The 19,691-nt window shown below is 41.6% G+C and overlaps 1 protein-coding gene across 3 annotated transcripts in view; it reads right to left on the bottom strand.

The window, feature by feature from the left end:
• The window catches only part of LOC135504684 (poly(rC)-binding protein 4-like), a 53,390-nt gene that overhangs the window by 14,522 nt on the left and 19,177 nt on the right, over window positions 1-19,691 (bottom strand). For all 3 annotated transcript variants that reach the window (XR_010450149.1, XM_064923470.1, XM_064923471.1), the window contains exons 2-9: window positions 16,053-16,248; window positions 15,682-15,705; window positions 14,125-14,157; window positions 12,444-12,560; window positions 3,900-4,031; window positions 3,059-3,187; window positions 1,619-1,693; window positions 620-691 (exon numbers count right to left, since the gene is read on the bottom strand). Coding sequence is in view for 2 of the 3 variants with exons in the window: in XM_064923470.1 (XP_064779542.1) it covers window positions 620-691; window positions 1,619-1,693; window positions 3,059-3,187; window positions 3,900-4,031; window positions 12,444-12,560; window positions 14,125-14,157; window positions 15,682-15,705; window positions 16,053-16,160 (690 nt within the window). In the remaining variant the exon portion in view is untranslated. The remainder of the gene's footprint in view (window positions 1-619; window positions 692-1,618; window positions 1,694-3,058; window positions 3,188-3,899; window positions 4,032-12,443; window positions 12,561-14,124; window positions 14,158-15,681; window positions 15,706-16,052; window positions 16,249-19,691) is intronic.

Raw genomic sequence — 19,691 nt, 5'->3', positions numbered from 1 at the left:
AACCGTTACAATGTGCTTATACAAAGTATTGAGGTCTGAATATTCATGTAAATTATCTATTTCTGTATTACATTTTCAATACATCTGCAAAAAATTCTAAAAACGTGTTTTCACTTTGTCCTTATAGGGTATTGTGTGTAGATGGGCAAGAGAAAAAAAATCCATTTAATCCATTTTGAATTCAGGCTGTGGAATAAGTCAAGGGGTGTGAATACTTTCTGAAGGCACTGTATGTGTCGTCTGTAGTTATAAAGAAAGATCCTAAACAAGGCTTCTGTGACATCACAGAACAGGACTAAAAGTAAGAAAAACTGTAATTTTCAAAACCTGCAATGATTTTCTAGCCAGAGGGAGTGTATTTTCTTTCTTCCCATGTACCCACGAATCTTACAGTGAAAATCACTGCTTTTAAAATGTTTTAACTGTTGATGATGTTTTTGGATAGAACTTTTTAACTTTATATTTTTATCTACAAAACGTAGAAATGCACCGTTTCCACATATACACTGGTATTGTGATGGAGATAATGAAATTGCCCTTTAAGACTACTTTTGAGGTATGAAAATGAAAACTATTCACCATTAAAGGTGTTGGTGACATCAGATCATCTAACACTCACCTGATGCAGGTCAAGACCACCCTGGGAGAGAGAGTACAGAGGGTGGGGGGAAAAGTCTGATGCCTCAAACACCTAAACACACACAGGGAACACACATTATTACTATTCTTTACCTTTATTTGACCAGATAATGTTAGTTAGCTCATTAATTACATACTGTAAACTCAGTTTATCTAGGATAAGCTAAAATCATGTAATTAATCAACAAGAACTAGCCTTTTAAAGTGTCCTCCTAGAGCACTTTCAACATCATATACCATACAAATATGGGAAATTCCCACTGACTACATTCATTTTCCAACTGAAATGTATCACTGAAAACCACTTTGGTTCCACTGGTTCCTTAGATCAAATAGGTCCCGAGTGGTCCTTGGAGCTCCATGTCAAACTCTCTCACCTAACTGGCTTATGGTATGAGTCACCATCCAGCCATGTGTTTTCCCATTCCTGTTCATCCTCTGACAAATTACACAAACACTCCTTATCACTGCTCTGGATTCATTAAAGTGCTTCATCTTCCTTCATCTTCCTCTGACCATAGATTCACCCTGCACTTTAATTTGATATGTTATTATGAGCATCTCAACACAACACCACATCAAACATTTGAGAGTATGCTCAGACAGCTCAAATGCTGTAACAGGTTTTGGATCACCAGCGCAGGCAGGCATTGAAGCCAGGTTCCATCGCAGTCGAGCCGAACGCTAAAGGTCTCTAGACTGAGTGGCTAAAATGTTTCACTCCATGCATCCTAACATCACCCCCACCCACAATCTCCCCCCCCCCCCCCCCACACACATACTATACATAGAGTACAACCCCCAAGTAGCAAAACTACCTCATATCTTCATGGGTTGAGTCATGGGGTGGCATTGAGGGGCATCATGTACCATAACTAAGGATCTTACATAGAATAGTGCATAACACTGGACTATATTTCACATGATATTTCACATGATACGTCTATAAAGGGTGTAAATGGGTTTGTGGCTTTCTCACTTGGTTGCCAGAGATGAGGAGGGCTCCTGGGGAGGGGCTGGGCCGGTAGGGAATGGTAGCACCCTTCGGGGGAGACTGGGGAGTCAAACATAGGTCAAGGGGTCTGGTGTTGTGAGATATCAAAACACCTTTATCACCAAAATAAATATGACAGATGCAAGTCAAACCATGTATGAAGGATGTTTCATTTTAAGTCTGGCTATTGTGTCACTTATGTTGTTTAGGAGGGAAAGAAATTAAACAAATGGCATTGAAATATTAAGCACATAAAACACAATGACAATTAATGGTGTATTAAACTTCTAATGACAGTTACATGATATTTGTTCCTTTGTTTTTCTTCTGGTGACAGTCATTCATTTACTGTAACAGTTCAACCATTGAAACGGCAGCTCTTTAGGGCTGATTGGATTGTTCTTGAGTTTGTAATCTCAGCCTTTGGCTCAAGTTGTTCAACATTCCTTTGGATATTTCAAACGGGTGCGTGCACTGTACACACACACACACACACACACACACACACACAGACAGACAGACAGACAGACAGACAGACAGACAGACAGACAGACAGACAGACAGACAGACAGACAGACAGACAGACAGACAGACAGACAGACAGACAGACAGACAGACAGACAGACAGACAACTCCCCTTCAGAGAGAACTCTTGAACTCGCCAATTACAAAAGGAAACAAAAACATTGTTAAAACAACAGACCGGAAGTTGTATAATTTATCATATGGATGCAGGGTTTTCCGGAAATGTGGAGCATCTTTTCTATGGGAGCAGTCAAAGCTGATTCTTTGTATAACTTTGCATAATTTAAATCCTGAAGGCCCCGTTGGAAGAGAATCCAAATGAAAGTTTCAAGCCTTTGAAGAAAGCCCTGGAAAACTGGATCAAACTAGCAATTAGGCAGTCCGGTCCAACTGCAATGCAAAAACAAAAAGGACGGCATGAACGCATTGGAGGGAAATAATCCTTTGCGTTGTTTCTTCCCTTTCCACCACTCCTGTTTCTTAAGAGAGCAGTTGTTTTTTTTTTTGAGCCAGGGTTCTTTCATCTTGTCTCAGGATCCAACAAGGTCAAAACCAGAGGAACTTGACTAATGTCTACTATGCCTAGGAGAAGTCAACTATAGCTGGCACTTCAGGAAGGATACCACATTTCCCTAAGGCTCAGTTTAGTATAACAGCAAATGCAATTCTATTATCCCCTCCTAATTGTATTCTTGGTAGGGCAGTAATTCAATCAAATCAACACTATGGATAATACCAAGGCAGGAGAAATATAACATTGCTCTTGTGCTACGAAAATACAGAACCATTGTTATTGTTACTCCGGTGGCAGTGGAGTGTGGGTTTGATTGAATTCCACTCTTGGTTATGGATCTGTGTGAGGGGGATAGGAAAGGAAGAAGGAGATAAATGTCACCCTACCTCCAGGATTACAGTGCAGATGAGCTTGACACACTGGATTACCGAGTCCTGACTCCCCAATATCGTCACCCCTCGCTCAGTAGAGTTGGGCAGCAAATCTCCTGCCACCTGTATCTGCGCTCGCGTGCTCTGTCAATGATAGCAGTTTAAAGAAAAGATTACACCGATTCAGAAAGACATGGAATTCTAATAATCACACTGACATGGGTCCACCTCTGTGGTTTGTTGACCTAATAAATATGAAAGCTTAGCACTAAACGTTGGGTGGTCATGGATGGATGGATGCAAAGACCTGCATACAAATTGTAGTGATCTGCAAAGAAAGTCAGCTTGCAGTAAAATCAAATAACAGAGCAACTCTATGAGAACAATCAGAGGACATAATGCTTCCTGACCACAGGATATCGTGTAAGATTGCTATAGAAGCTTGGTGCCCTTGAAATAAACACAAACCAGACATAAAACAGACTGGCATATAGTGGCCTCGAGGGCTGATCAGGGAAGGAACTAGCTAACTCCCCAATCTAGTCAAGTGAAATGGCCTTTTTCTAACTGTTAAGGGTCTTGTTTCTTGCCTTGATCACCCTGTTGCAAATGCAGGAAATGTTTTACTTGAAGTGTATTTGAAGTTTAAAAAGGCTTCTGAAGTTTGAAATTTCCACTGACATTTCAGACTTAATTTTCTCTTACAGAAAAGGTATAAGCCCCCACAAAAATGTCCATTAATTATAATCCACATAATAATTCACATTTCCTGTTGTTGCAGGATTATTTTCCTGCTGCAGCAAACTGGCTCAAATGAAGATCCTACTTCTGCAGCTGTTCTGTATTAGTCTATCACCTCTCTGATCTCCTTGATCTTTGCCCCTCCCTTGCCAATGAGGGAGCCACACTGGCTAGCTGGGATGACCAGTCGTAGGGTCACTGGGGGCTTGTTGCTGATGGTGCCATTGGCCACCAGTGTGGTGAGGTCCTGGGGAGAGGGAGAGAAAGAGGGGGAAATGATAACCCCACTTACGACTTTGATTGAATGGGGCCCTTAAGTGGCCCTGTAAAGGTAGCCGTGGCCTCAGTCATCGCCATTTCCTATTTTCCCTCATCTGACCAGGTAGTAAATAGCCTCTCCTTCAAGTGTGGTAATTGGTAATTCACTCTCTCTCTCTGTCTCTCTCTCTCTCTTTCTTTCTCTCTTTCTCTCTCTCTCTCTCTCTCTCTCTCTCTCTCTCTCTCTCTCTCTCTCTCTCTCTTTCTTTTTCTCTTTGTCTATGTCTTTCTCTCTTTCTCTCTTTTTCTCTCTCTCTCTCTCTTTCTCTTTCTCTCTCTCTCGCTCTCTCTCTCTCTTTATCTTTTTCTCTTTGTCTATGTCTTTCTCTCTTTTTCTCTTTCTCTCTTTCTCTCTGTCTCTCTCTCTCTCTCTCTCTCTCTCTCTTTCTCTTTTTCTCTGTCTTTCTCTCTTTTTTTTCTTTTCTCTCTCTCTCTCTCTCTCTCTCTCTCTCTCTCTCTCTCTCTCTCAATTAAATTAAATTTGCTTTATTGGCATGACATAACAATGTACATATTGCAAAAGCTTATTTTGGATATTTACAAAATAAAAAATAAAAATGAGAATCAACATGGTCAACGGGACAACAGTAACAACATTAACCATACATTCAACAATAAGCATACAGTAGAGTACATGTGCAGGTTGATTGGTCTGTCAGACACTGTCCCTCAACTTAAGGCAGGCATCAATGTAGTGCGCTGCCAACCCACAGCTCTCTGAGTCCTCCCCCAACAGGATGGGTAGCCTTCTCTCATCAGAGAGGTCTTTGAAACCCTGAAAAGGGTTTCACATTTGGGGAAATGACACTCTCTAATTGTTTTATATTTTTTACATTTTGTCAGGAAATGCAGCTCCGTCTCAGGTTCTGCTGTTGTGCAGTGGTTGCACAGCCTTTCGTCTACACAGAGCCAGGTTTTCCTGTGTCTAGCCTTCTCAATGGCAAGGCTGTGCTCACTGAGCCTGTAATTTTTCCAAGGTTTTTATCAGTAACCATGGTCAAATATTTAGCCACAGTGTACTGTCGATTTAGGGCCAGATAGCACTGCATTTTGCTTTGTGTTTGTGCTTGTGTTTCCCAATAAGCAATATAGTTTTGTTTTGACTGTGTTGTAATTTGGTTTATCCTGATTGATTGGATGTTCTGGTCCTGAGGCATCAGAACTCTGCCCCAGGACCAGCTGGATGAGGGAACTATTTTCTTTGCTCAGCTCTTGGCATTGCAGGGCTTGGTAATGATATGAGAGGGGTCACTGTATTTTAGATGTTTCCAAAACTTAATTGTTATTTTTTGAGTTTTTATTATTAGTGGATATTGGCCTAATTCTGCCCTGCATGCATTGTTTGTAGTTTTCCTGGACATGTAGGATAATCTTACAGAACTCTGCATGCAGGGTCTCATTGGGATGTTTGTCCCATTTGATGAAATCTTGTTTTGCAAGTGGACCCCACACCTCGCTGCCATAAAGTGCAATTGGTTCAATGACATATCCAATTAGTATTAGCCAAATTTTAAAAGGTATTTCAATTTGAATTTGCTTTTTAATCTCTCTCTCTCTCTCTCTCTCTCTCTCTCTCTCTCTCTCTCTCTCTCTCTCTCTCTCTCTCTCTCTCTCTCTCTCTCTCTCTCTCTCTCTCTCTCTCTCTCTCTCTCCCTCCCTCCCTCCCTCCCTCCCTCCCCTGGCAGAATGGCAAACACGCCACATGTATTTCAAACAGAATGCATTAGCAAGTCGGTGTGCAATAATAATATTAATTTCATGTACTTTACAGAGGTGCCCTCGCGGGGATTTGAGAAAAAATACATTTATTTCTCCAACAGTTCTTGTGGGCCTATTTTTCAATTTAAAACCCATGTATCTATCTAATGCGGCTATGACACTTGGTTTTCTCTCAGTGTCTATATTAAGTGAGGCGGATGGATAAGGCCGCAATGCTGGTGTGTCGTTGTCTCATTAGAGCTCTGGGCGTCATCTCCCATATTTGATCTAAAAATATGCATCATATTATAACAACTGTGAACGGCCCAATCCTTCCATACTCAGTGAGCGACATTTCAAAAGCAAATTGGTGGAAATAAGTCCGGGGGTTACAAGAAGCTGCAGTCACACAAAGAAGCACTGAGCTTAATCCCCCGTGTATGCTGTGGTTAGGACAATAAGACATCAATGGAGAATGACTAACCTTCTGCAAATAAATACTCTATTTCCTTTCTTAGGAGCTGAACTGTGGTCCTTTTTGATTAGAGAGCCGTTCTGCCCAGACTCATGTTCGGCCTATCTCTTTCCTTGTGCTTATATAATGACTGGATAAAATGTATTTAATTGACCGCCTTAATGATTATATCATCATGATCAAGTCAACGATGAGAGTAGATAGTAGAGAACAATATAACTTCTTCACCCATTGGCCAAAAAGAGTAGAGATGTTTTTCTTCTTCTTTTTGATCCTTTAATTAAAGATGTCAGACACATAACACTCAGGCATGGTGAGAGACATGCCGCTGTAGGTCAGCCAACAGGTTGCCATGACAACTCGGGAGTTTCGGCTGACAGTAGGGTTGGAAAGAGGTGAGAGCTTAACATTTTTAATGAATGCAGTTCCGCGCGCTCCCAGCCAGTAACTGCAGGTAGACCAACCGAAATGTTCCTGAATCTACCATGTCAATTAGTTTGCTGATGGATAAATATAAACATGAAGGTTTTAAACACAAACCTCTTCTGTTTAATTAATTAGCATGTTAACACTCAGCCTCCAGTATTTATGCTGCAGTAGTTTATGTGTCGGGGGGCTAGGGTCAGTTTGTTATATCTGGAGTACTTCTCCTGTCCTATTCAGTGTCCTGTGTGAATCTAAGTGTGCGTTCTCTAATTCTCTCCTTCTCTCTTTCTTTCTCTGTCTCTCTCGGAGGACCAGAGCCCTAGGACCATGCCCCAGGACTACCTGACATGATGACTCCTTGCTGTCCCCAGTCCACCTGGCCGTGCTGCTGCTCCAGTTTCAACTGTTCTGCCTTATTATTCAACCATGCTGGTAATTTATGAACATTTGAACATCTTGGCCATGTTCTGTTATAATCTCCACCCGGCACAGCCAGAAGAGGACTGGCCACCCCACATATGCTTTCTCTAATTCTCTCTTTCTTTCTCTCTCTCGGAGGACCTGAGCCCTAGGACCACGCCCCAGGACCACCTGACATGATGACTCCTTGCTGTCCCCAGTCCACCTGACCGTGCTGCTGCTCCAGTTTTAACTGTTCTGCCTTATTATTATTCGACCATGCTGGTCATTTATGAACATTTGAACATCTTGGCCATGTTCTGTTATAATCTCCACCCGGCACAGCCAGAAGAGGACTGGCCACCCCACATAGCCTGGTTCCTCTCTAGGTTTCTTCCTAGGTTTTGGCCTTTCTAGGGAGTTTTTCCTAGCCACCGTGCTTCTACACCTGCATTGCTTGCTGTTTGGGGTTTTAGGCTGGGTTTCTGTACAGCAGATATCAGCTGATGTACGAAGGGCTATATAAATAAATTTGATTTTGATTTGAACACATTATCATCTGTTCTTTCATCAATGGACCTGGAGCACTGATGCATGTTCTCCCTCAATTCAATATACTGTCTATAAAAGTCATGGAGACACTTGTCTGTTCCTCTCCTGTTGTCTGAGCTGTTCCAATGTGAAGCTCTTTTGAATAAGTTACTATGCTGCATAAAAGGCCCAGTGCTAGTTACACTTCACACTGCAGTATTATAATGAGAAACTAAAAGGCTCTTGCACCAAGAGCAGCAAACGTCTAACTGGTATCCAGTGTCAAAATAATCAGCAGTAGAAGCCAACCTGGGAGGAAAACTTGTATTAAATGTGACTAATGATTTTCCACGATATCTTCAATTTGCATGATGAACTGTACAGTATAAATAAAAACATTTTATCGAATTGGAAACCAGGAAATTATACAGTACCAGTCAAAAGTGTGGACACACCTACTCATTCAAGGGTTTTTCTTTATTTGGAATATTTTCTACATTGTAGAATAATAGTGAAGACTTCAAAGCTATGAAATAACACATATGGAATCATGCAGTAACCAAATAAGTGTTAAATAAATCAAAATATATTTTAGATTTTAGATTCTTCAAAGTAGCCACTCTTTGCCTTGATGACAGCTTTGCACACTCTTGGCATTCTCTCAACCAGCTTCACCTGGAATCCTTTTCCAACAGTCTTGAAGGAGGTCCCACATATGCTGAGCACTTGTTGGCTGCTTTTCCTTCACTCTGCGGTCCAACTCATCCCAAACCATCTCAATTGGGCTGAGGTCGGGTGATTGTGGAGGCCAGGTCATCTGATGCAGCACTCCATCACTTTCCTTCTTGGTCAAATAGCCCTTACACAGCCTGGAGGTATGTTGGGTCATTGTCCTGTTGAAAAACAAATGATAGTCCCACTAAGCACAAACCAGATGGGATGGAGTATCACTGCAGAATGCTGTGGTAGCCATGCTGGTTAACCTCTCTGCGCACTGAACCCGTTAGCGTGATTAAATTCGACAACATACGGTGATCGCTACATAAATAGTCATATTAAACATTCATGAAAATACAAGTGTCTCACATGGGTCAAAAGCCTAGAATCTTGCTACGATGACTGGATTGTCAGATTTAAAAAAAATGATTTACTGCGAAAGAATACGATGCGATTATCAGAGCCCCATTAAAAAACTATTTCAACCAGCACAGGCGTAACAAAATCACAAATTGCAATAAAATAAATTGTTTACCTTTGACGATCTTCCTCTGTTTGCAATCCCAATGCTCATTGTTGCACAATGAATGGTCTTTTGATTGATAAATTCCGTCTCATTCCATATTCGACGACACATTCGATGTAAATACACACACTAAACGTGACTTTATCCAGTCATGTTTGGTTTTATTGCAATCAACTGGTTTGTTTGTAACACAACCAAACTTGATAGGTCATTTCGTGGGACTTATTGACTGAAAGAAACCGATTTAAAGACAACAAGTAATGACATCATTGTGCACCAATGACATGACCTCTGTTTCGTTGATTGACTGTGTGTTAACCCAATGACCACTGATCGTCTTGAAATCTAGCTGGGTAGATAGCCAATGAGCTGAGGTAAACGGCAATATGTAATGTTTATGTGTTGGAAGACCAACCCATGTAGTAAACTCCGGCGTAACGAGGGACATTCGCCATTGAAGATTCATACTGGAAAGTGCCTGGCATGTTACTCACAGCAATATTTTGTTAAAGCGCATCTTCAGCTGTTTATATATTAATCAGTATGGCAAATAAGTCAGGGAAAGCGAAATCTAAGTCTAGATATACAGATGTACACACAATTTTAGAAGAAATTGATCAGGAAAGTGAGACAGAGATTGTTGGAGGACGATTCATTTAGCTAGCATAGCTTTGATTCCCAAATGGAGGAATATTTTTTGAACGGAGAGGACATCGTTTTGGATTGGTAAGTTCTTCTCATGCTAATGCCGTTGTTTGAAATTAATAATCTAAAATATTATTTGTAATGTAATGTAATGAAATGTGTAAAGTACACCTTAGCTATACATTGTGGGTGGGGGTATGTTTGTATGTATGTGTATGACCCATAGCCTATGTTTGTATGTATGTGTATGACCCATAGCCTATGTTTGTGTGTGTATATATACATATTGTGGATTAGAGGGAGCATGGCCGAGATGCGTGTGTCTGCCGCTCCACCCCACCCCACCCCCACATGAAATAGCCTATTTGAGGCTGTTGAGGGGAGGGCAGGCCCATAACAATGGCCAAAGTGAAATGGAGACCGTAGATACAGCTGGTCTGTCATAATATAAATAGAGACAGTAGATCTAGCTTAAATGTCATAATATAAATGAGACATGAGACAATGAGATCTAGCAGGTCTATAATAATATATTCAACCTTATGTTCCCTGTACTCTATATATATATATGTTTATTATGCCTGTTGATACAGGGCTCATATGTGAAACTATTCTAACTGATCATTTTCTTTCACAGTGACACTGACTCCGAATGGGAGCCCCCAGTGCCAAGGTGTCCATCCCCCACTGAAGCTGGTTCATCCAGCCGGACACCTGTTGTCTCAGCGCTACTCGGGCATGGACCGCAAAAAATGGCCCCATTCCAATTGCAATAAAGGACTACAATAAGGGCATGGGAGGTGTGGACCTGATAGGCTATTACAATGTTCTCCATAAGACGATGAAATGGTACAAAACCTTCTATCATTTCATCGACATTGCTGTGGTAAATGCATTCATCCTACACAAGGAAATGGCTAAGAGCTGTGGAAAGCCCCCCCATCTCACAGCTAGCCTTCAGAGAGCTGCTCATCAAGGAGCTTGCTGGCTACAGCACCACAACATCACTGCACCACGTTCTGGCCCCTCTACCTCTGTCCCTTCTGCTCCTGGCACAAGTGGTGTTCATCTGCCCAAATTTATTTCTGCAGGCATGGATGTGCCTCAGGGCCAAAAGGGCACAGCATGGAGGCGTCGCTGTGTTCTTTGCAAAATGAAGTCCCCCATCACCTGCACCACATGCTTGGTGACCCTCTGCTTTACAGCAGAAAGAGACTGCTATGGCACCTGGCATCAGCAGCACAATATTGCGTAGAGGACTGAGGGTCTTCCAAATATTGAAAGTGTTATTTTGTAAATGTATATTTTTTCCCCCATGTTTTTTCTCCATTTTCTGGGGGGTTGTGTTATAATACCATTTTGGTATTGTGTATATAGTTATTCCATTCAAAATGTATAACTTCACCAATTTGGCCACTTGGGTACATTTGGGCTACTTGTGTGGGACACCTGGGTGACTTCATGATAAATGTCATGTAGGAACACTCATTTTGGAAGTTATCATTCTGAAACTTTGCACACGTACTCTGTTGCCCTCTTCTGTTTTTCACTGAAATTGTCCCCATCATCTGATCTGAATGTTTGTTTTGTCTTGTTCATTTAAAAGATGATGATACAACAAGAAAAACAAAAACTTGTTTTTTCCATTGTATTATCTAAACCAGATCTATTGTGTTATATTCTCCTACATTCAATTCACATGTTCACAAACTTCAGAGTGTTTTCTTTCAAATGAAACCAAGAAAATGCATATCTTTGGTTCTGGGCCTGAGCTACAGGAACTTAGATTTGGGTATGTCTTCAGGCAGAAATTGAAAAAAGTAGGGGGTAGCTGTAAGAGGTTTAAGTGTGCCTTGAATTTAAAATAAATCACTGAGTGTCACCAGCACAGCACTCCCACAACATCATACCTCCTTCTCCATGTTTCGCGGTGGGAACCACACATACGGAGATCATCCATTCACCTTATCTGCGTCTCACAAAGACACGGCGGTTGGAATCAAAAATCTCAAATTTGGACTCATCAGACCAAAGGTCAGGTTCCCACCGGTCTAATGTCCATTGCTCGTGTTTCTTGGCCCAAGCAAGTCTCTCCTTCTTATGAGTGTCCGTTAAAAATGTTTTCTTTGTAGCAATTCGACCATGAACACCTGATTCACGCAGTCTGCTCTGAACAGTTGATTTTGAGATGTGTATTTTTGCTTGAACTCAGTGAAGCATTTATTTGGGCTGCAATCTGAGGAGCAGTTAACTCTAATGAACTTGTACTCTGCAGCAGAGGTAACTCTGGGTCTTCCTGTCCTGTGGCAGTCCTCATGAGAGCTAGTTTTCACATTAAGATTGATGTTTTTTGCGACTGCACTTGAAGATACTTTCAAAGTTCTTGAAATTTTCCGGATTGACTGACCTTCATATCTTAAAGTAATGATGGACTGTCATTGCTCTTTGCTTATTTGAGCTGTTCTTGCCATAATATGGACTTGGTCTTTTACCAAATAGGGCTATCTTCTATATACCACCTCTACCTTGAAATACATTCTACAAATTAACTTTTAACAGGGCACACCTGTTAATTGAAATACATTCCAGGTGACTGCCTCATGAAATTGCTTAAGAGAATGCTAAAAGTGTGCAAAGCTGTCATCAAGACAAAGGGTGGCTACTTTGAAGAATCACAAATATATTCTGATTTGTTTAACACTTTTTTGGTTACAACATTATTCCATATGTACTGTTTCATAGTTTTGATGTCTTCACTGTTATTCTGTAATGTAGAAAATATTCAAAATAAAGAAAAACCCTTGAGTTGAGTAGGTGTGTCCAAACTTTTGACTGGTACTGTACATCAAATCAATTGAAGCCGAAGGGCAGCTTTGCCCCGCTTAAGAACATCTCTTAGGGAAACAGTGCTTGTGTTGTCTTACCTCTTCCAGTTTGTATGTGATCATGGTGAATGCCCTGAAGACACAGTCTGTAGAGCCGGTGATGGTGATGATCCTCTCTGGACATGATCCCTCTGAAATGTTGACTCGTGCACTGCTCTGTAGGGAGACAGAGCAAGAACCAGGGTCCCACTTTATTGACATTCTATTAGAAGAGGGAAAAGGATGAGAGCAGAGCACATGTTGGGTGGATGGAGAGAATAGGGTGAGGTCCACATGCAAGGTAAGGAGGACAGAATGGGATTAGGATGAGTAAGGAAGTAAAGTAAATGGAAGTGATATGGGTAAGGGGAAAAGAGTCATATGGACAAAAATAAAATGTCAAATTTAGCAAACTCCAGACCAGTAAATACACCCTGTCCTAATTGACCTGGCTGTAATTTAACCCCAGGCTGGTACTCTGATCCCTCCATCCAATCTCCAATGTCACTCTCCTGGGGAATGGAGAGTGGACACGCGTGTAGCAGAGGTATGATGGTACTTTAACCTCTATGATGTTTATTACAGTTATCCCACTGAGTCATTCTGACAATGTGGAGACAGAGAGGGCCTGGGGAGGAAGCCAAAGAGCCTCACATAGGGGGAACTAATTAAAGGCCTGTTTGTCTGACAGACGGACTGGGTGGACGGATGACTAGCATGGATGACTGGTTCACTGGCAGACAAATCCAGTGGCTGTATAGGGCTACATGCTCCCTCAGTCTAACTGCCTATGTTTATCATTCTGCTTCATAAAATAAAATATAATAGCTTTGCATCAGGAGTCAGAGTAATTTGAACCAACACAATGGTAATCTAATTACTTTTGTACAGAATTAATCAAGTGCCATCGGATCAACTGCACCCTAGAGGTTTATGAGGGAGAAATAAGAGAGAGACATAAAGGGAGAGAGAGGGGTAGGCAGAGATTTAAAAAAAATGGATAGAAAATGGGAGAGAGGGAAAGAGAGACCTAGAATAAAAAAGAAACAGGGAGAAAGAAAGCTTGACACTGAGGCAGATTATTATTATAACTAGGAAGGTCAGTTAAGAACAAATTCTTATTTACAATGACAGCCTACTGGGGAACAGTGGGTTAAGTGCCTTGTTCAGGGGCAGAATGACAGATTTGTTCCTTGGCAGCTCTGGGATTTGATCGAGCAACCTTTCGGTTACTGGCCCAACGCTCTAACCCTTCAGCCACCTGCCACCACAAATATGGAGAAGAAGATATGGAAGGAGAGAGTGTGAAAAAGGGAGAGATTTATTGAAAGAGAAGAGTGGCCAATGGGCAGGTCAGACTATGAGGCTGTTCTGTATCCCCAGTCAACCTTCTCAAACATCCACATAGGGTTTTTGGGTTTAATATTAATGGAACTCTACACCACTCATCGCAAACCATATTAGACACTATCTCCCGTTTGATTATGTTTTGCCTTGAACGATAACCTTTTTTTTGTGATGGTACACTTCTGTACTACACAATAACTGGAACATAAAGATTTCAGATAAATAAAGCATATTGACGCAGATACCAGATATGATATTGATAGCTTTGGAGCTAGATGATATACATTTATTTAATCAATCAATGACAGGCTTTACTCTGGATGCATTATGGTAATGTCGAGCACTCGTACACATATGATGGACAGTGTTGATAGATAGGAAGCTGGTAACATACCTCCTCCCGTATTCTTTTCACCGTCTCTCCTTTCTGGGAAAGAGGAAGATGAAAGACAACGTTGAAGTGAGGTGTGTGGTTTGTTTATTTATAAGTACTGGCCTCTCAGTGTGTCCTCAACTTGCAGCTGGAAATCTGCCTGCACTTCCAATCCCTATTAAACGGATACCTTTCTTCATGTTGACTCTATTTCCCCTCCATTGAAAAGTAACCTAAGCTGTTATTGAATAGAAAAGTAGAGTCCTTTTTCAGTCTGAGACGTTCAGCACAAAGCCACTGACATACAGTATTCTCATCACATCCTAAATGTATAAAATATAGTAAATACAGTAAAAACTGCCCCTTTTTGTTCACATCTATATCTACTCTTCTATTATCGACTAACGTCTGTTCTGTCCTTGTGAGATCCTTTCTGTGTGGCCAGCGGTCAGCTAGCCAGCCAGCCAGTCAGTCACTCCACCCAGGCTCAGGAGTAAAATGAAGTCACACCTCTGTCATACCTCTTCTGCCAGCTTTAGATTGTCACTCCATCTGTCACTTTTATATTGGCCTCAGCCCATCATTCTCTCTTCCTGCTTCTAAACGATTCTACCAACTACACCCATGACATTGACATCCGGATATTTTCTAATACAAACGCACCCATACTATTTTTTGTGTACTCAGCCACACTGTTATTTCATACTAAATAGAATGCTGGTGTGTCATTTGGGATACTGTAGAGGATGTTGTGCTGAAGCCTAGCCGAGAGATAGAGATGAGGAGGGAGAATGGAGTTATTAACACACGTGGATGGAGAGCCTGGTTTTTTTCTCCCTTTTCTCTCTCCCTCTCTCTTTCTCGTCCCCTCTTTTTATCAATCTCTCATCCCCTCTGTGTCGGTTTCCCCCTCGTTCCTTCACTCTCTCTTCCCCCATATTTCTTTATCCCTCTCCTCCGGCTTTCTCTTTCTCTTAGCCTATGCTCTATTTCAAGGCTGCAGGGCTAGTGGGAGCCAGCGAAGGGGTAGAGAGCACTCTACATGCCCTCCTAGAAGACACTAAACTGATCACAAGGATCTGACAGTAATATGCCTTTTGGAGCTCCGTTTCAACCGGAGGTTTGTAGTCAATGCACTAATGTTTCTGTTTGATGGATTACCATACTGCATTAGGGAATGGAGAAGGTTTTAAGTGGGTTGGTTTAAAGCAATTACATTTGCAACTGGGAAATACAGTTAGCAAAGTGTGTCAGGAAGCCTTATGTTTGTTTTGCTTCTACAATAGAATGGAAAGATATTGACTGATTGGGAAAATCAATCCACATAGATTGGCTCATGAATACTTACAAAATGGCATGGTTTCAAGTGTCTATTTTTAATACAGGATAATTCCCATAGTGCAATTTATAGTACAATATTAATACAACTCTAGAAATAGTCTTCATTGATCTGAAAATAGGCATCCCTTTGTGATAACAGCATATCTCAAGGATCAAAAGCCCTTCTGAATACTGTATCTCTTCAGAAAATAGTTATAAATAACATAAACGATAGAAAAAAAAGATAAGCCTTCTCACCTTGCCAATGATACTGCCAACCTCCTGAAAAACCCAGAAGAAAAAAATACAAAACTCATAAATTAAAGACATACAAGATTTATTTAAATATTTAAACACAGACTCCTTTAAACATACCATATCGACCTCTTTATGTGCTAAATCAACATAAATATCTTAAACAAATCTCTCATTTGTATTATTTAAATTCTACAGACTAAGCAGAGCAGGGACACGAGTCAATAGGAAAATCATATTACATACTGTAATTACATCCTAATACTTTAACTAACCTCTTACAGATAATTCCTATATGGCTACAGTTCTTCCAACAACTATTCGTATATATTCCCAGATATTCCCATTCACTTAAACCGTCACGTCATACGTACCTTGCCGTGCATGAGCAGTCGGAGGGTGAGGGTCACACCCAGGCCCCCGTCTCCAAAGTCCTGCTCACAGTTCATAGTAATGTGGGAGTTGCACACAGGGAGACGCATGAACGAGGCTCATCCAATGGTCACGCTGTCAGACGAAGGCTGCTGCTCCCTCTTCCTCTTTCTCTCTCTTCTCTCTCCCTCCCCAGTCCTACAAAGTAAAGAAAATGCAATATGTCAGATTTGATACCTGTTTGGTATCAATACAACTAGATATTAATACAAACACCCTTATTGATTTGTTGTGTTGTTTTACCTCAACATTGTAATGATGTGATATGAATTAGAATGTCACTTTCCAATAGGAAGTCAATGGAGAAAATATCCGGTTTGCATGGCAAGGCCTTCCCAAGGCAGAGCCACCATCACATCTCAATCTCATAATACAGGATGCTTGAAAAAAAATCTAAATTCAAGTACAGGGTTAGGGAAGTACAGGGTTGGTTATAATATATATAGCTGGCTGCCACACCAGTAGCAAACTAAGTGCAAAGTCCCAAAGAACAAATGAAGAACTGTGAAATCACATGCTGGTGATCACTGGTTATCGAGTTATTCTCCAGAGTCATTCACTCAATGCCATTCCAAGCCCAGTCAAGTCAGGAAGTAGTAAAAAAATACTACTGTAAATGGAAAATTGCCAATGTTTTTACCATGGGTATTTTCAAGTGATGTATTAAATTGCATTCATTTCCTGAAATGAATTGGAATCGACCCCAACTGTCACATTATATGCACTGCAGTCCACATAATAACTCAGACACACACATTAGTCCCAGCCCTCTACACTAACACTAATAATGATACGTCTAATTTGCACGATGCTCTCTGAGATACTCAGAGCAGTCCAGCTGACGATGGAGTCCTTACATGTGGATTGTGTTCTGCACTTGTCCCGTGTAGAGTGACTCACGTATCCCATCCTCCCTGTCTGGTCAAGGCCACTTGTTTTAATAGGACCGCTGCTGACTGTCCGCCAAGTGCATTCCACCTAGCCTACAATACCCCAGTATGTTGCTGTCCTAGTGCTGGAGCCATCACTGAGAAACACGATCGCTCCCACCGACTTCCAGCAGGTGCCTCCTTATTTATCAGCCAGCCTCTTCATATCCCTTTATAAATTGGTCGAACTGTGTTCGGGCGGCATGTGGATGTAAATGTGTTCATGTTGTTTTTGTGCAGGCACGTTGGGGTATGTTATATGTGTGAAGGTCATGTTAAATCAAATGGCGTCTGCTTTTTGATGAGGTGCTATTCCTGAGACATCCATTCTAGGCAGGTTTATTGTCTTCACTCAACTAGCTATCTGTTTATTTATGTACTCTATGCATGCAGAGGCTTAAACCTAACATGCCATCCCTCTCTGACTATCATATGGTAGCTTGGCTACTGCTTGCCTAAGCCTGTGGTGTCCTGTTCAAGACCACAGCATTGCAATGCTGGTCTGTCAGTATCGGCCAGAGAGCAAAGTAGAGTGGCGGTGATAAGGTCTAGAAACAACTTCTGCTTTAAAAGAGACAGATTGACTTTGTGGTTTTAGGCTGGGTTTCTGTCATGTCCTGACCTTAGTTCCTTTTTTTATGTCTCTATTTTAGGTTGGTCACGGCGTGAGTTGGGGTGGGCATTCTATGTTTTGTTCTATGTTTGTATTTCTATGTGTTTGGCCTGGTATGGTTCCCAATCAGAGGCAGCTGTCAATCGTTGTCTCTGATTGAGAACCATACTTAGGCAGCCTGGTTTCACCCTTGAGTTGTGGGTAGTTGTTTTCTGTTTTGTGTTTATCACCTGACAGAACTGTTTCGTTCTCATTATTCCTCGTTGCTATTTTGTTTAGTGTTCAGTTTTGATTAAATTTACATCATGAACACTTACCACGCTGCGTTTTGGTCTACTCCTTCTTCCACCAACGACAACCATTACAGTTTCTGTATAAGCACTTTGTGATAACTGCTGATGTGAAAAAGGCTTTATAAATACATTTGATTGAATGACTGGATAAAATTATACAGGCTTGACTTGATGAAATTATACCGTGGGGTGTTGGGATTGAGCGTCCCAAGATTAACACAGAGACAGTGAGATTTAAGTCCGCAAAAACAACTTTACTAAGACAGAAAATAAACATAACAAACAAAATCACTTAGGTTTGGCTCGGTCCATCTTCTCTACTGTGGCTTGATGTTAGTCTCTCCCCAATCTCCCTCGCGGTGTGCCACCGTGCTCCTTTTATTTAGCCTCCACGGCTGGTTGGCACTTTCCTCTAATTACCTCCACTTAGAGCTGTCCGTGTCGGGGTGCCCAGCTCCCGTATTCCCAGCAGAGGGAGCCAACATCGCCTCACGTACCTCCTATCTATTACCACCCCCCAGGGTAGACCTCCTGGGATACCACAGCTAATTTACTACTGTATATTCATGCCTCATGAGGGATGTGTGAAACTTATTCCTCAGCTTGAGGTGTCCCCAATTGTGGTAGTGAATAGCTAGCTTTTTGCCCTGCGCCAACTGGTAAGACGCTTCAGCAGCGTGTTCACATGCTAGCAAGGCACAGGTTCTGAGTTTGTGCCAGGTATGGGCCGAAACGGGAGGAAGTGGTACTCGCTAGGCAAGCATTGTGACTTCCTTTACAACTTTCTGTTGTTACACAAAATTCTGGCCAGAGGATGCTTTCTACAGATAAACAGAAAAACAATCATTCACTTATCTTTGAAAGAGAAGAGACGCAGTTTACCTTTGCGTGCATTCTGGATCATGCTCCGAAATACATGTAATTATCATAGCACATGCATTTATGTAACAGCACGCTAGCTAACGGCACGCTATTACGCTGTAGGGCACGGTGGAAATGTTAGCACTTTATTGCATTAGGAGTTAATGGGTGGAAGGATCATTATGTGCTGCTCACTGGACTGGTAACAGGGTATGTGCTCTGTGTCTGCAAGGTGAGGGGACAGTGGTGAGCCTCTGAACTAAACCATTCCCCAAATCCCAAGCACCAGCGTTCCAGAATGAACAGAGCCCCTCTGTTCTAAATTAGAACTCAAATCTACTCAGAACTAAGGGCATGGGAAATAGCGAGGAACCAGACTGCACTGCAGGGTGAGGACAGGGCGGAGGCAGCGTGAGAGCAGATAAGGCAGATACACAAATCCTGTTAATGATTGGTTAAATTCTGATTAACCTCTCTGGGGTTGGGGGCAGTATTTTGACATCCAGATGAAAAGCATGCCCAAAGTAAACTGCCTTTTACTCAGGCCCAGAAGCTAGGACATGCATATAATCGGTGGACATGGATAGAAAACACTCTAAAGTTTCTAAAACTGTTAAAATAATGGCTGTCGCTATAACAGAACTGATATGGCATGCAAAACCCAGAGGACAAACCATCCCCCCCAAAAATGTTCATATTTTTTCAATGGCTATTACTTTAATTATAAGGCCAAGTACTCCCAGATTGCAGTTCCTAGGGCTTCCACTAGATGTCAACAATCTTTAGAAAGAGTTTCAGGCTGTTTTTTTGAAAAATGACCCAGAAATGGTAGTTTTTCTAGGTGGCTCCCATTTTGGCTGTAGTGTTTCCAAGCGCGTGAAAGAA

The sequence above is a fragment of the Oncorhynchus masou genome, chromosome 18 (genome assembly GCF_036934945.1).
Source record: "Oncorhynchus masou masou isolate Uvic2021 chromosome 18, UVic_Omas_1.1, whole genome shotgun sequence".
Taxonomy (NCBI): Eukaryota; Metazoa; Chordata; class Actinopteri; order Salmoniformes; family Salmonidae; genus Oncorhynchus; species Oncorhynchus masou.
The sequence above is the reverse complement of the archived record's forward strand: the minus strand, read 5'-3'. Positions and strand labels throughout refer to the sequence as shown.